Here is a 15,237-nt window from a genome sequence, read left to right as displayed (position 1 = left end):
TAGAGAGGACCCCCCCCGCCCCAAACTCAGTGAGAAGGTGGTCTCTGCTTGTGGCTTCAATCCTGCCATGGCCTGGGGCTTTCTGTGGTCAAAAATAGGGCAGCCATAATGGGGTTTTGAGGTTGGTTAAAAAAATATATATATAGGGCAAGGATTGAACAATAATAGTCTCCACATCTCAAAAGAGACCAGAAGGCTTAGAGGGGAGGTTGGGGTGGGGTGCGTGGGAATCCAGTCCTGAAGAACCATGGACTTGAATAAAAACCCTCTATTCCAGAGACAATAGCTTAAGTGACTCTAGGGTTTAGTCCCTGACTTCCCTTACCTGGAGTCAAAGCTGGAAGGGAGAACACTTCTTAGGGCTATGAGCTGATGTGTGGTTGTTCCATCTTCACTTGGACTTCACGGTATTTGTTGCCCTTTTGAAACTCTTGGCTAAGGGTCCGCCATCTTGGAGTCTTGTGTGAAAGAGGCCATGGGACCCGTTTTTGCTGCACGAAGCGGATGGTAGCACCATTCCTCAGTTTTTCTCTTCCTGAACTCCTAAACTACCACTCCTTCCCCTCCACGTGCCCCCAGGGGGGCCCCTGCAGGCTGCGGTCCTGCCCGTCACCAGAAACCATTGCCCTGCTCACGTTTGCCTCTTCAGAGGGACTGGGCTCAGCCTCATCACTGAATGTGGCCCCTCCAGCCACCTACCCACAAAGGTGTGCAGTCACAGAAACAGACGGGAAGTCACAGAAAAGAGAGAGCTCGAGAAAACATTTTAAAAGAATTGTGGCAGTGATATGTGTACTAGGGAACTGATGGAGGGGAGACATCGTTGCCGCCGACAGAGGCATGTTTGGGGATGGAGTGTCTTTAGTTGTTCACATTCCTGCTTTAATGTGCACAGAAAATAGACCTTTTCTGGGGAAGATGCGATCTCTTCCCTACCTATTTAGGTAGCAGAGAGAGCAAACCTAAACTGACCAATTTGTGATATCTCAGTGTCTTCTGCCTTCTGGATGATTTGGGGTTCATTTTCCTCTCCCCTGCTCTTCTCGCAAATGGCATCTGGGGGCTTAGAGACCTGATGCTGGCTGGGAGAGGAGGGTCTGGGACCCTCACTGGTCTCTGCTAAAGGGTGGCTGGTCTGGCCTGGCCTGGCTTCTAGAAGGGTCAGCGGAGAAAGGTCATTGGTCCCATTTGGCCTTTTGGGATGCCATCCTGGCTTACAGTCCTGCTCCCCTCCAGGGGCCTGTTTGTCCATCCCCAGGCCTCAGACGATCCACCAGGCCTGCGGGCACACAAGGGATCCAGAAATGTTGCTTCCAGCTCACCTGTCTGCCCCTTTCCTCCCAGGCACCCTCATAGCCCCCTGGGAGGCTGCTTCTGCTAAAACCAGGATTTCTCCAAAAAGCCTTCAGCCTCCTCTTCGCACCCATCCTGAGGTTTCTACCCTGACCCCTCTGGCTCAGGGGGTAGAGCAGTTGAGGAATGCAGGGGTGAGGGCCCTGGGAAGGACCCCTTCTTTCTCCCTCCGTCGCCTTTCTTTTTTCAGCTTCCGCCGGGGCAGAGGGACGCGCTGTCCACTGCGTCTTCCTTTCACCACAGTCGTTGACATTTTTTCTCCCTGCTGTTTGCATCAGCCTCCCAGCGGGGCCTCCGTGGCCAGAGGGATATTTTCTCTAAACCAGAAGACACTACCGATGTAGGACGCAAGGCCTGGTTCCTGATCGTCACTGGAACACAAGCAGTTCCAAGTTCTCCTTCAGTCTCTCCACAAAGCCTGACTTGCACTACTATGGATTGTGTTTCCAGAGACTCCCGTTTTTCTCTTGCAAACCTGGACCTCTCCTGGCCCCTCGGAGGAAACAGCAGGAGGGGCTGTGCCCAAGACAAACTGCAGCATGAAAATCGGGAGCATTGTCCTTGTCTGGATGTAGGCAGACTGCTGGAGACCAGGCTTCTCAGCAGACGGGGGTCCAGGTGACCCTCGGCTCTTTGAGAACCCATACAACTCTCCCCTTTGCCCCCTCTCCATGCCTCCAGTCACTCTGTTCTCTCTTTGGTCCCTAGGCATGCCGAGCCTTCCCTGTGTTGAAGTCTTTCTAGCCAACTCTGCCCCTGGGGCTGTTCCTCCTCTAGCTGCTCAAAGGACCTGTGTCTTCTTAGCCACTCATGTACTCAACACATTTTTACTGACCTGTTGCCCATCATTGGGCACCATGGCAGGTGCTGGGAATTCAGTGGGCAGCAAAAGGAGCTTGTGACATAGGAGAGGGGGAGACCTGTTCCTCCTAGGGTGGGTGTCATCCTTCAACTGGTATTAGTCTCCTGAGGACTCAGAATAAGGGTCTGGGGATGCTTTCCTGAGGAAGTAGAGATGAAGGTGAGATCTGAAGGAGAAGGAGGCATGTACCAGGCCAAGAGGATAAGAAATATCCGGTTCAAAGGTCCTGTGGTAGGCGTGGAGAAGGTGCCTGCCAGGAGACAGGGCTGAGGCTGTGCAGGTGGCTGGGCAGGAAGCAGAGCAGAGAGTGACCTCACCTTGAGGCCAGGCTGAATGGCACCCAGGGCTAAGTCTGATTCTGCAGTCTCTATCTGCTTGTCTCCCTCGCCAGCAAAACATCACTGACCTGCACAGACTCACTCTGAGGGATGTTTTCAGACTTCTTTCCTGTGGCTTGCACAATGCCGGCCTCCTCTGGTTAACTTCCTTGTGACCTGGTAGACTCTTTCTGTCTCTCTTGTGAGATTGCCCCACTCTCCCCGTAACCAGCTGCTGAGTCCCAGAGTGCCTCTAGACCCATCTTCCAGGACTCTCGCTCTTCCTCCAGGGAGCCAGGCCATTCTCTCCATGCCATGGTTCCAGCCGCTGTGTGAGTGCATCGCCCAGAACTCTCTTCTCAACCCCAGCTGTATCCTTAACCTTTCCTTGCTGTATGTCCATGACAGAACTCTTTCCCTCCACACCCTGTCCTACTCCAGAACTCCCTGGGTCAACCGGGAGCCCACAGATGAACAAGCCAGAGGTCCGGAGGCCTCCTCAGAGCCTTCTTCTCTGTCATCCTTTATCCCGTCAGTCACCACATTCTAGAGACTTTTCTCTTCTAAATGTCTCTCAGGTTCACCTCCCCTTCTCCCTTCTCTGACAACCACCCATGCGGCCCACGTCATTACCTAGTTTGGCTGTGATGACCGTGACAACTTCCTACCTCGGACCTCACCCCCACTTTGCTCCTTTCCAATTCAGCATCCACTGTGCTACAGCTCTGGGAAACATACCCAGGATTGGATCACGTCGCATCACGCCGACCCCCCAGTCTTCAAATCCTTCTATGGCTTCTCATTGGTCTGAGGGGAAGAAAGCCTTCAGGAAGGCACGCAAAGCCCTGACTGGTCTTGGGCCTCCTCTCACGCTGCTCTCTCTTTCCTGCCTCCATCGACACTTCACGGGCATTTGGGGTGGGGGGCACATTGGCCTCCTTACTTGGACTTGAGGAGCCCCATAACACACTGGCACCCCTCGCTTAGGATAAGAGCATTCTGCAGATGGCCACTCTCCTCCATCCCATCTTGATCCTTATCGGCTTCGGGCAAAAAGGGGGTTCTTGTCTATTCCTCCTCGGAACGCACATCCCTTGGAGCCCAGTGCCCTCTCCACATACGTACCATCACACGCTGCACGGTGCCAGTTAAGGGATACACTTTTTGCAAGGAACGAACTATTTTTAAAATGCAGATTTTCCTGATTCCCTTTGATTAGGAGACTGTGATTCAGGATACTATCAGGGGAAATCACTCTCTGGGAACCCTTCCTGTGACTCTACAGATTTCTTTGTTTTCCCTTTGTAGCCATGGAAATAAAGAAGCCTTCTCTTGCCGGGGAATCCAGCTGGCTGTGGACTGGTTCAGGGACAGAGGACACACCTACATCAAAGTTTTTGTCCCATCCTGGAGGAAAGATCCCCCGAGATCTGACACCCCTATCAGAGGTAGGTGTAGCAGGGATATGCTCATCAAGGACTGTCCGTCTTTTCTTGGAAGTACTTGGGACAGTTACAGTCAATTACTACTTAGCTATTGGTGTGATAATGTCTGTCTTCCTCCCTGGACTGTAAGCTCCTGGAAGCGCTGACTGTGGATACTCACTGCCATAGCGCCAGCACCTAGCACAGTACCCGCCCTGCAGTAGGTGCTCAGTGCATAGTTGTTGAGTAGATGAATAAACAGATTTTTTGTCTTTTAGTGCGAAGGATTCAGTCCCCCAAATTATTGTGTGCGGAGGGAGAGGGAGAAGCAGACTCCCCGCTGATCAGGGAGCCCGGCGTGGGGCTTGATCCCAGGACTCTGGGATCATGACCTGAGCTGAAGGCAGATGCTTAACTGACTGAGCACCCACCCCCGGACACCCCTCTTTCAGCCTTTTAACCAAAAGCTTTTGGTGTTGTGTTTAATTCTGTCCATGGTCACCAATTACCGATTCTTCTCTTTCAGGTTCTCCGCCTTTCTTTCTTAAATGAAATGACCCTCCTGTCTTAGGGATGAAGTCTCTGTAGACTATGTCTCTTGTAATATAGACTCTAAAAAATTCTCTTCAGTTCTGTGAATGCTGTTTATTTTTGGGAGGCCACTTCTCTTTGTTCACTGCCTCCCCCTCCCCCACCCCTCTCTCTCTCCCTTTATGTGCGTGTGCTCTTACGTCTTCTCAAAAGTCTGGTGGGTTTTTTGGTGGCCAGTTTTTAATCTGTGGATAAAGAGCCAGTTTGGTTAGAGCTTAGATCCGTATCTATGTGATTTCCTTGTGTTTTCTCCCCTGGTGTGTGGCTCTTTCCCGCAGTGGCCGGGCGGGCCATCCGTGTTGACCGGCAGATCTCGTTGGGGCAGACCCAGCAGGCAGGAGTCTGGGCAGCCCAGCCCCTGTTACTGCAATGCCACAACCACGATGGCTTTACTCGAGGTCAAAGGCCACATAGCAGAACTCCCCCTTCCTAGTGACACCGCAGTTTCTTTATAGTGGTAAGGGTAGGGAAAAGGTGGATGCAGCAACCCCAGGAGTAGCTCTCACCCCGACTTCTGCCCTCACCCCGTTCCGTCTCCCCTGGCCTGAATGCTCTGGCCTTTGCAGGGAGAATGGCGCCCAATCCACTTCAGCCTTCTTTTTAATAGTTTCTTTTCTTAAAAATTATTTTTATTTTTTAAGGATTGTATTATTTAATAGAGAGAGGGAGAGAAACAGAGATAGTGACAGAGATAATGAGAGAGCGCAAGAGCAAGGAGGAGTGGGAGAAGCAGGCTCCCCGCTGAGCAGGCTGCCCCAGTGCAGGGCTCCATCCCAGGACCCTGGGACCGTGACCTGAGCCTAAGGCAGACGCTTAACCGACGGAGCCACCCAGGCATCCCCTTCAGCCTTCTACACACATTCTGGCCTGGGGCTCCCAATGTGCTACGGGGTCAATTTTAGTATAATGTGCTGCTGAAGCTAGCACTGTGCTGCAGGGTCAATATGGTTTCCTGGATTTGCTGCTCTCCTGGTTTCTTTGCTGTTATCCTGGGTTTGCTGCTATTCCTTGGCCCATTTTAATGTGATTACGGACCCCCGCCCCATTGTGTACTTCTTCATTACTGCTTCAGTGGAACCATGAGAAGGAGGTGGGGATAAATACTTGTGTTCAGTTCTCTACCAGGAGCCACTTACCCCCAATCATTCTTTAGTGTCTGTACATGGGGAATGGCGGTTCTCAACAGTTGTGTAATATTTAAATGAAGTATGGGTAAAGGGTAGGGAAATCACTTTGGGGTAGGGAAGGAATTTTTAAACAAGTCATGACAAGTGCAAATCTTCAGGGGAAAGATTCATAAATTTGCCTGGATTAAAATAAAAGCTTCTGTTTATTAGTGGATACCACAAAAAAAAAAAAAAAAGAAAAGACAAGCCTTGAGCTGGGAGAGGCCATCCGTCACACATTCCTGATGAAGGATTACTGTCCAGATCTATAGAGAGCTTCTCCAAATTAGTAAGTCACAGACAAAGGACCAACAGAAAGATGAACTAAAGCATGAATAGGCCTTTCACCCAAGAGAAAACATAAATGGCCAATAAACATATGAAAAGATGCTCAATCCCATTAGTATCCAAAAAAACTGCAAAATAAAACCACAATAAGAGGCCACTGTACACCCACCAGATTGGCAAGCATTCAGAAACCTGAAAATGCCAAGCATTGACAAAGTTTACTAAAATGCTGTGTTAGGTTGTAACTTGATATACCCACTTTGGAAAACAACTCGGCATTGTCTTGTCCAAAGTGCCTTTCCCTGCGACTCAGCAACATCGCTCTTAGAGGTACGTGCTAGAGAAATCCTTGTACCTCTGTCCCCCGGGAGACTTACATGCAGAACTGAGCGCAGTAAACCTGTGGACACGGCTCAACCTCCCGGACACGACGTTAAAGGAAGAAAGCAATTGCAGAAGAATATGTATGCGTGATGCCATTGTGTAAAGTCTAGAGGGTCCTGATCACCTTGAACATAGTCGTTTTGGGGAATGGAAACCTACACATTTTTGAAAATGAAAGGAAGGGAATTATAAACACAAAGTTCTACACTTTGGGCTATGTTGAGGGGAGCAGCAAAGTGGGGGGGTGTTCACGGGGTGGGTGACTTCTCCGAGGGAGTGCTGCGCAGGTGGCTTTTTAAAAAGTACCCTTTGTATCCTCTACACATTATGTACTTTTTTAAAAGTCTGGAAACCATGTCATGTAGGAAAGGATGTCGACTTGAGGGAAGAAACAATTTGTGAAGGAGATGATGATGTTCTTCCAAGTTCGGAGTAACTGTTACTGGTAGAAAGGGTTTTCTTTGGCATGCCCTCAAAGGCACAACTAAGGTCAAAGAGTAAACTTTCCAGGAATGTAGATTTTAGCTCCCATAAGAGACCCTGTGCTACGTGATATGCATTCACTTCCTCACCTGTCTACCTGGGAACTGGATGAGCTCATCCAGTCTGCTCACAGACACCAAGGATGTGGAGAAGGATTCACTATGCTCATTTTATGGGAAATGCAAAATCCGGTGTTCAGAGAGGGACGAGGTGCCTAGGAGTGGGAGTGGAGACAAGAATCCAGGTATAGGTTTTTTTTTTTAAGATTTTGCTTATTTATTTGACAGAGAGAGAGGTCACGAGTAGGCAGAGAGGCAGGCAGAGGTGGCGGGGGGGGGGGGAGCAGGCTCCCCGCTGAACAGAGAGCCTGATCCGGGGCTCGATCATGGGACCCTGAGATTATGACCGGAGACAAAGGCAGAGGCTTGACCCACTGAGCCACTCAGGAGTCCCCACGTTATAAATTCTTGTTTGTTTGTTTGTTTTTAAAGATTATTTGTTTATTTATTTATTTGACAGGGAGAGAGGGAACAGAAGCAGGGAGTGGGAGTGGGAGAAGCAGGCTCCCTGCCGAGCAAGGAGCCCCAACGTGGGGACTTGATCCCAGGACCCGTCCTGGGATCACGACCCAAGCCAAAGGCAGATGCTCAATGACTGAGCCACCCAGGCTGCCCCCCAGGTTATAGATTTTTAATCCCAGATGCCTCCTATTACATTCTTGGGTCCCTCAGAGCCGTGGTATGGGAGGCTCTATCCCGAAGGTGTCCCAAGCAGACCCCTGTACCATGGGGAAGATGGACAGTGGCTCCGAGCCCAGGCAGGAGCCTTTCAGGGGGATTGCAAGTCTTCTAGTAACTGGCATTGCCAGGATTCCAGTTAAAATTCCAACGTCTTTCTCCAGGAAGACTCTGGTGTCTAGTGTGGTAGGGCCTTATGTCATGTAACCATCCGAGGGACAAGAGCTATGGCTTCACTGTGCCTTCTGAAGTGACTCTGCCTTGTTGAGTACCGTTCTTGGGAATTCTGTCATGACTCGTGTCCCCTTGACCCCAGGCTGCTGGCACATGCCTCTCAGGACCCCCCAGCTCCTCACTGAGCGGCCAGGCTGGGCCATGGGTGGGGGAGGAGGCAGCTGGCTCAGAAAGGCTCCCTGAGCCGCTGAGCATGCTGGGGGAGGTGAAGATGGATTTGGGGGTGGGAGCCCTGCCCCGGAAGCTGCCACATTCTATCTCCTGCCCGCCCTGTGGCCCCCAGAGCAGCACGTGCTGGAGGCGCTGGAGAGGCAGGCGGTGCTTGTGTACACCCCGTCCCGCAAGGTGAACGGCAAGCGGGTGGTCTGCTATGATGACCGCTACATTGTGAAGGTGGCCTACGAGCTGGATGGGGTCATCGTCTCCAACGACAATTACCGCGACCTTCAGAGCGAGAACCCCGAGTGGAAGTGGTTCATTGAGCAGAGGCTGCTCATGTTCTCCTTCGTCAATGACCGGTATGTGGTGGCACAGGGGGTCCTGGCCCCCGGGGTGGGGGGCTGGGGTGACCAACACAAAGCCACTCCAACCAGCCTAAGCCCAGGGTGGGGGTGGGGCTTGCAGTCAAGGCACATCACGTCAAAGAGGAGGGCACCTAGCCCTGGAGACCGAGCCCCCCGGAAGTCACCCACTCTCCCTCCTGCGCCGCCTCATCTCTCCCTGTCCCTCTGGGTCTCCTCTCTTTCATGACTGCCTTTCCCCAACAGGGCTATTTTGTTCCAACTGTCCATGACCTTTCTGTTCCCATGCCCTCACACAGCTTACCTGGCACCGAGTTGCCCACAGGTGGGCGAAGCACAAGTTGGGGCACCATCAACATGTTGCTTTTATTTTTAAAACATTTACGATTGCAAGCAAGAGCGCAGAAACAGGCATCTTGGGGGAGAGCTGAACTCCATCGCGCTTCCATTCACTTATTCTATGTTTTTGTCTTGTTTTGTCTTTAACTTTCGAATTACATGTGGGACTCGTCTCCCTGGGGTTGTGAAGATCTTCGAATTAAGTCTGTCTCATTACCTGTTGGTTGAAATTTTCAAAAGAATCTAGTTGGTTCTTCTGTCCCCGAGGTTGGTTCCCCTGGGTCAGGTCCACCCTGAACCAACCAGCTCTAGCTGGGGGGAGGGCGATGTTGGGAACACAAGGCGAGAGCCTGTTAGCACATGCCGGGCAGGGGCCCCCAGATGGAGCTGAGGTGAGGAGAAAGCAAGGCAGATGTCCTCAGGTGTGCTAAAGGCAAAGGCCAGGAGCCCGGCAAGGTGGACATGGGTCTGTGGCTAGCCCAGGGTGGGGAGAGCACAGCAAGCTGGGACATCGCTCCCACTTCAGCAAAGAGCTAGGGCTTTGGAGGCAGCAGGTGTGGTTTCCAACAGAGGCTCTGCCATTTCTGGGAATGCCTGTCCCTACTCTCACCCTCCTAAGCCCCAGGGCAGAGGTTTGCAAGCAGCTGCCCCCCAGTAGCCCCCATGGTCGTGTCCACGTACTCAGGGCCAGCAGTTCCCTCCATCCAGTTCAGGCCCAGAGAAATCTGGCAAGTCTGATAACAGTGGGTTCCAGAAAGTCCTGAGGTCTGACAGATCATGGCTGCCCTTGGCCTGGTGACAGCTCAGGGCCCCAGCCAAGTCCTTTTGACGCACTGGGCCCTCGTAAGGGCCTGCCAGAAGGTTCCCCGGACTGCCAGGAGGCAGAGCCTGCCTGTAGGAGAGGACGCCCGCCCCCATTGCCCCAGGCACGTCCATAGGGCCCTCTTGGCGCAGCTGGCTGTGGCCAAGGCCTGGCGGAGAGCAGGAGGTGAAGCCTTTGGGAACCTCTAATAACCGCAGCGGGCGGCTCCCTAAGATTCTTGGTCAGCGCCCAACTCGGAGAAGCTGTCTGTGTAGCTGGGAAGCTGGGATCTGAGCCACAGAGGCTGCCTGGGCCTGGGGATTGCCCCATTCTGGGCGGGCCTAGTGTACATGGTCTGCACGGTGGGACTCAGTATGACACTTGACTCTCAAAGGGACACCAACGTATTAAAAACAGGACCCACTTCGCTCTGCCATGTAGGGTCCACAAGTCCTCTGGTGGAAACTTTGTATGACCTGGAAGTGACGCCTAGAAACAACTGTTCATATAAAAAGTGGATGACACTAAAGGAGGGGAGTTTTCCTTCCAAGGACCCTTTCTCTCTCTGAGCCGCGGGCCCACTGAGGATGCGTTCCCTTCGTTGGGAAGCTACATGCCAGGAAGACAGGAAGGGGCAGAGAGGGGGCAGACTGGTATCATCCCAGAACAGGGCTGGGGTCCGGGAGCTGCACAAGCTGAGACCAACCCCAGAGCTCCCTGGGTTTGCCGAGAAGGGGTTGGGCCTGTCACCGAGGCTCTGTGTCCCACCCCCCCCACCCCGAGATCTGCTTCCTCCCTGGCTCCCTGCTAGCATTTCAAACTCTATTAATATTTACTCCCCCAGAGCTGTGGGGCAACACGGGAGAAGTGGGATCTGAGCCAGGGCTCACAGGCCCAGGGCTGTCTGCCGCCCCGTGGAGGTCTCCGCACTTCTGTTGAGGTCAGTGGGAAAGCAGTTTAGAGTTGCTTTCAGACTGAGGCCTAGGGGAGCCCTAGAGCAATGAGGCTTCCATTTCAGTGGGTCAGAATCACCCGGAAAGTTGTTACAATGCAGACTCCGGAACCAGTCGAGAGTCCCACTAAGTAGGACTTGTGTGAAGCCAGGAGACTTCAGTGATTCTGCGAGCTGGGCTAGGCCCCTCCTAGGGTCCATGAGACTCAAGGGTGATTCTGCTCCAAATGCTACACACCCTCTGGGGGTTCTCTAGAAGGGGCCCTGAATGGGAATCCCAGGCCGGCGCCATGTCTGGTGCTTCCATTCTTGCACGGGCTGGCTGGGGCCCGCTCCCCATACAGGTGCCAGAGGTGAGTGTTTGGGGGTCCAGTAGTTGCCCCCCTGTGCTTGTTTACAGGTTCATGCCCCCTGATGACCCCCTGGGCCGCCGGGGACCCACTCTGAGCAACTTCCTGAGCCGGAAGCCAAAGCCCCCGGAGCCATCCTGGCAGCACTGTCCCTATGGTGAGTAGCTCCCCACGCCCCATGTTCCTGGGTCAGGTCCCATATCAAGGCAGTACAGGGCACAGTCAGCAGCCTGGGTTCTAGTCCGGGGTCCACTCCTACCTAGCTGTGTGACACTGCAGAGCTAATTTAACCTGTCTGGCCCACGCACGCTGGCTGGGTTATTACAAGGATGGACAGACATCATGGGGGCTGGTGGCACTGGAGGATTTGCGAGGGCCAGAGGCTGGGGTCATACACAGGGCTAAGCCGCACCTAGGAAGCAAGGAAACTAAGTGTACCCCCAAACACCTCCTCCTCAGTCCCTTCCTCTGGCACCCTGGAACATGTGTGGGCAACCTGCCCCACCCCTTCACGGACTTTGGTCAATGCTGTCCATAAAGAATTAAGGACTTTATCCCACAGCGCTTCTAGCCAGCTTTCACTAACTTGCTTTGGCAAGATTGTTGGATTTTGTTTGTTTGTTTAACATCCCAGGTCTTGCTTCTTATGTCCATAGAAATTTTAAAAACCTTAGGTGATACTCAAAGTCACTTCTTGTTAGAATGAAGGCGACCGCACATACATTCAGGTTGGCTCTTCTTGATCCTGCCCTCAGCAGGGTCCAGGTTTGGGCGATACATTACAGGATCACCTCTGTTAGAACAGCCTGTAGGGAGAGGGCAATGTTTCGCAGAAGGAATGAGACCAATGGTGGAAACCGAGGCAGAACTGGAGGTGCAGTCTTATGCCTCGAGCGCCTGCTTCCCACCCTATCCCGAAGGCTGGCCCCATCCACAGGGTCCCTGGGGAAGTGGAGGTCGAAGGTCATTGGATCTAGAGGTTTGGTCTCAGTTCCTGGCCAAAGGGAGTTTCCACACCGCCAATCTCCCTGCCCAACACTGAGATTACTGGGTCCAGCGCCCTACACCACTGGGGGTGGGGGGAGGGGAGGAGCGTGCCACACCCTCACCCTTCTAACCCGGCCCCAGGGCACTTCTCCCCACGTCGTCCTCCCGCCCGAGGTCTCACCCCGCCCTCTACCACTGTCCCGCCCCTTCCAGGCAAGAAATGCACCTATGGCGTCAAGTGCAAGTTCTACCACCCCGAGAGGCCGCACCTGGCGCAGCTGGCGGTGGCTGACGAGCTGCGAGCGCAGACGCGGGCTTGGCGAGGCGCGGAGGCGGAGCGGCTGAGGGGCGCGCGGGCGGCGGCGGCCGGGGCGGAGCAGGGGGGCCCCCGAGGCGCTTCCGCCGCGGCCTGGCCGGGGGCCCCAGAGCCCGGCGCGCGCAGCCTGCCCTCGGCGCGACCGGAGACCGACGTGGCGGCGCTCGAAGGCGGCTTCTCGCGGCTCGCCTTCAGCGACGACCCGGGGCTCCTCGGGACGCCTCCTCGGGACGCCGGGCTCACGCTCCAGCCGCGCCGTCCGGAATGGGTGGCGCGGGGTCCCTCTCCGACCCCGGCAGCCCCGCCCGACCTCCCGAGCCCCCGGGGCCCGTCCGGCCAGCCGACCCCGCCGCGCGGGGGTCACGTCCCCGGGGCCGCGCCCAGTGAGCTGCTCCCCCAGCGCAGATGGCCCGCCAACGCGCGCGCCCTTCCCCCGGCGGCCGGCCAGTTCCCGGGCCGCTCGGCTTGGGCGGAACGCGGCTGGGGCTACGGCGCCTTCGGGGGACCGTCGGGGTCGCCGCCTCCCTCCGCTCCCAGCGAGGCGGACGCGCGCGCCCGGGCGCGCATCGCGCTCTGCAGCATCTTCCCGCCGCACCAGGTGGACGGCGTCATGGCCCGATTCCCCGCGCTCTCCGACGTCACCAGGCTCATCCTTCTCATCCAGAAATTCCAAAGGTCTGGTGCGCCTGTGGGAAAATCCTAAGGAACTCGCCAATGCCACCGCAAGTGATGTCCAAGCCTTGCCCTACCACTTGGACAGGACGGCTTGTCAGCCTGCTCCTGGGGCGAGCCTCTGTAAAGCCCCCTTTTCTTCAAAGATGGTCAGGGAAGCCAGCTTCCTCACCCTCAGCCGGGCTCCTGGTGGCACTCGATGACCCTCCCTGACACTGCAGGGCTTGCTGCTGGAGGTCAATAAGGTTGGCCCTTTCCTGGAGGGAGTGACGTCTTATGTGTGGAAGTCTACAGGTCCCCTGACGGCTCCAAGAGTTTGTCTAGAAACACTCCATGCCTGTTTTGACAAGCTGCACCTGGGATCCACAAGTGGGTCACAAAGGCAATTTTATGGTTCACACCAGAAAGAGGAAATCTCAGAGTGCACAGCAAGTAATCGAGCTAGGTATGAAACTCCTGTTCGTTAGCTTCAGGTGGGTGCACCTGTATCCCCTTGGTACCCATGTAAACCTGAGGTGTGTCCTGGAAAAAGCTTGAAAAACCCTGGTACATGGCCTTGAATTTTATTGTATCAAATCGCATTTGACATATGTAGTCGGTTGTTTGATGGAGATTTCAGCATCTGGAGGTTTTCAGATGCTCATGAGGGGAACCTAGAATTCTAGCCTTGCTGTGTGGGCTCCACTTGTCACTCTGAGATTGCGATTGCTGTTCTGTGGGGGCGGGGCAGGGCCATGGTGTCCTGAGGGTCTGCTCCTGGGGCCTTCACACCCCCCCCCCCCCACACACACCCTTCTTGACTCAGGGACTTCCCTCAGGGTATTTTCCAGCAAGCTCCTCTACTGGCTGAGTTTTCTAATCTGCCCCTCACACGTGAGCCAAGGCCCAGTGAGTCAGGACTTGCGCCCAGGAACGTTGAGATGGGTCAGTGAAGAGCTGAGCTGTCCTCAGTCATGGAGGCTTATTGGCCCCTTCCACCATTGCTGTTTCTTCCAGCCAGTTACTGCTTTGAGTTTTGGGGCAAAGGGACCCATTTGCAATGGGCAAGAAATGAGACTGGGCTTCCCCAGTGTGGACCCTGCGTCCTCAGGGGGCCCTGGCATCTCTAGGGGGTGTCTGCCATTCACTCTGGATTACAAGTCCAGTGGGGCAGGTCTTGGCTCATTTGCTCATGAGGGCCCTTGGTGGCTGGCTATCCGGAAGAGTGTGAGGCACCTCCCAGTGGAAAATCAGCTCCCAACCCCCCAAAGTTTCCTGCAGACTGGGAGTGCAAAGGGAAACCCTTCTCAGTGCACCACTCAGCTGTGGGCATTGTTGGCACACACCAGGGTGTAGCCCTGGGAGCCAGCCCAGGAGAGTCTGCATCCAGCCTTCTGACGGTCAATGCTGCCAGTGGTGATAGAGTGACGTTGTGTCTCCCTGTGACCCCCTTCGTCTTTTTCAACCAGCCTCTTAGCGTGCTTCAGCCAGATCTGCTCTTTACTCATTTTTCCCCAAAGAAGACACTGCACCCAGAGTTGTGTCTTATTATCTGGGGACCTCAGTCCTGAAGAAGGTCACCTTTTTCTGGAAAAATTGGATTTCCCTCCCGGAGTTTTTGTTTTTGTTTTTTTTTTTTGGCAAGACAAGCTTTATGTTAGAGCTGCTTTTGTCTCTCCGATCTGTCTCCTGAGGTGGCATTGTTGCAAGGCTGACTTACAGTTGGAAATGTTTAAACTGCTTCCTTTGAGGACAAGTTTGAGTTTTAGTAAGCTGTAAAGCTATTTTATTTGGTTCACTATGATTAAGACAAGCACAAAAACAAGTGAAGAGACAGCACATTTCAGTGTAATCCCCTTTGGAATCTTTTCCGAAGTCTTGGTATGTCTTTATGACACAAAACATGGATGGACGGGTGAGTGAAAAGTTCCTGGTCGCATAACTGTTACCATGATTCAAAAATAAATCACTTTTATCCATATCTGGACTGTTACCAAATTGTATATCATTTTCTCCTGTGTCTGCTTCTCCCCTCAGGTCAGGTTTTCACATTCACAATATTGTGGTTATGAAGACTGATGTAATGGCTGCTTCATGTGGTGTTATTCCACTGTTGGGGGTCAGAGGCTGGAATCTACCTTTTCCAGGGGAAACATCAAGGCCCAAGGCGAGGACAGGCCTTTGCTGGATGCTCAGTGGGCTATTTCCAGGTACACGGGCTGCTTGCCTGTTTGCCAGACTGTTAAAATCCTCCTTACAGAACCACAAAGCAATCTCACAAACACCACTTCTTCTTGTATCAACTTGCAGCAGAACCCTCGATTGCTCAAATCTGAGCAGCTGGGTGCCGGACTGTGTTTTTGCTCATGCAGCTTTTCCGGAAGCCTCTGGAAGGCATTTTGAGGCAGAACTGCAGAATATCAGGGGCTAAAGGGGTAGAAGCAACAGAAGCCACTCAGGTCCTCATTGTTCCAAATAAA

The 15,237-nt window shown here is 53.7% G+C and overlaps 1 protein-coding gene across 2 annotated transcripts in view; it reads left to right on the top strand.

Annotated features, from left to right (window-relative positions):
* ZC3H12D (zinc finger CCCH-type containing 12D) overlaps nucleotides 1–14,738 on the top strand; it is a 28,494-nt gene extending 13,756 nt beyond the window's left edge. For both annotated transcript variants that reach the window (XM_059400919.1, XM_059400920.1), the window contains 4 exons: nucleotides 3,841–3,980; nucleotides 8,123–8,357; nucleotides 10,854–10,960; nucleotides 12,004–14,738. In XM_059400919.1, the coding sequence (XP_059256902.1) occupies nucleotides 3,841–3,980; nucleotides 8,123–8,357; nucleotides 10,854–10,960; nucleotides 12,004–12,809 (1,288 nt within the window). In that variant the 3' untranslated portion in view covers nucleotides 12,810–14,738. The remainder of the gene's footprint in view (nucleotides 1–3,840; nucleotides 3,981–8,122; nucleotides 8,358–10,853; nucleotides 10,961–12,003) is intronic.
* The last annotated feature ends 499 nt before the right edge of the window (nucleotides 14,739–15,237 follow it).

Source organism: Mustela nigripes, chromosome 5 (assembly GCF_022355385.1).
Source record: "Mustela nigripes isolate SB6536 chromosome 5, MUSNIG.SB6536, whole genome shotgun sequence".
NCBI classification, from domain to species: Eukaryota; Metazoa; Chordata; class Mammalia; order Carnivora; family Mustelidae; genus Mustela; species Mustela nigripes.
The sequence above is the reverse complement of the archived record's forward strand: the minus strand, read 5'-3'. Positions and strand labels throughout refer to the sequence as shown.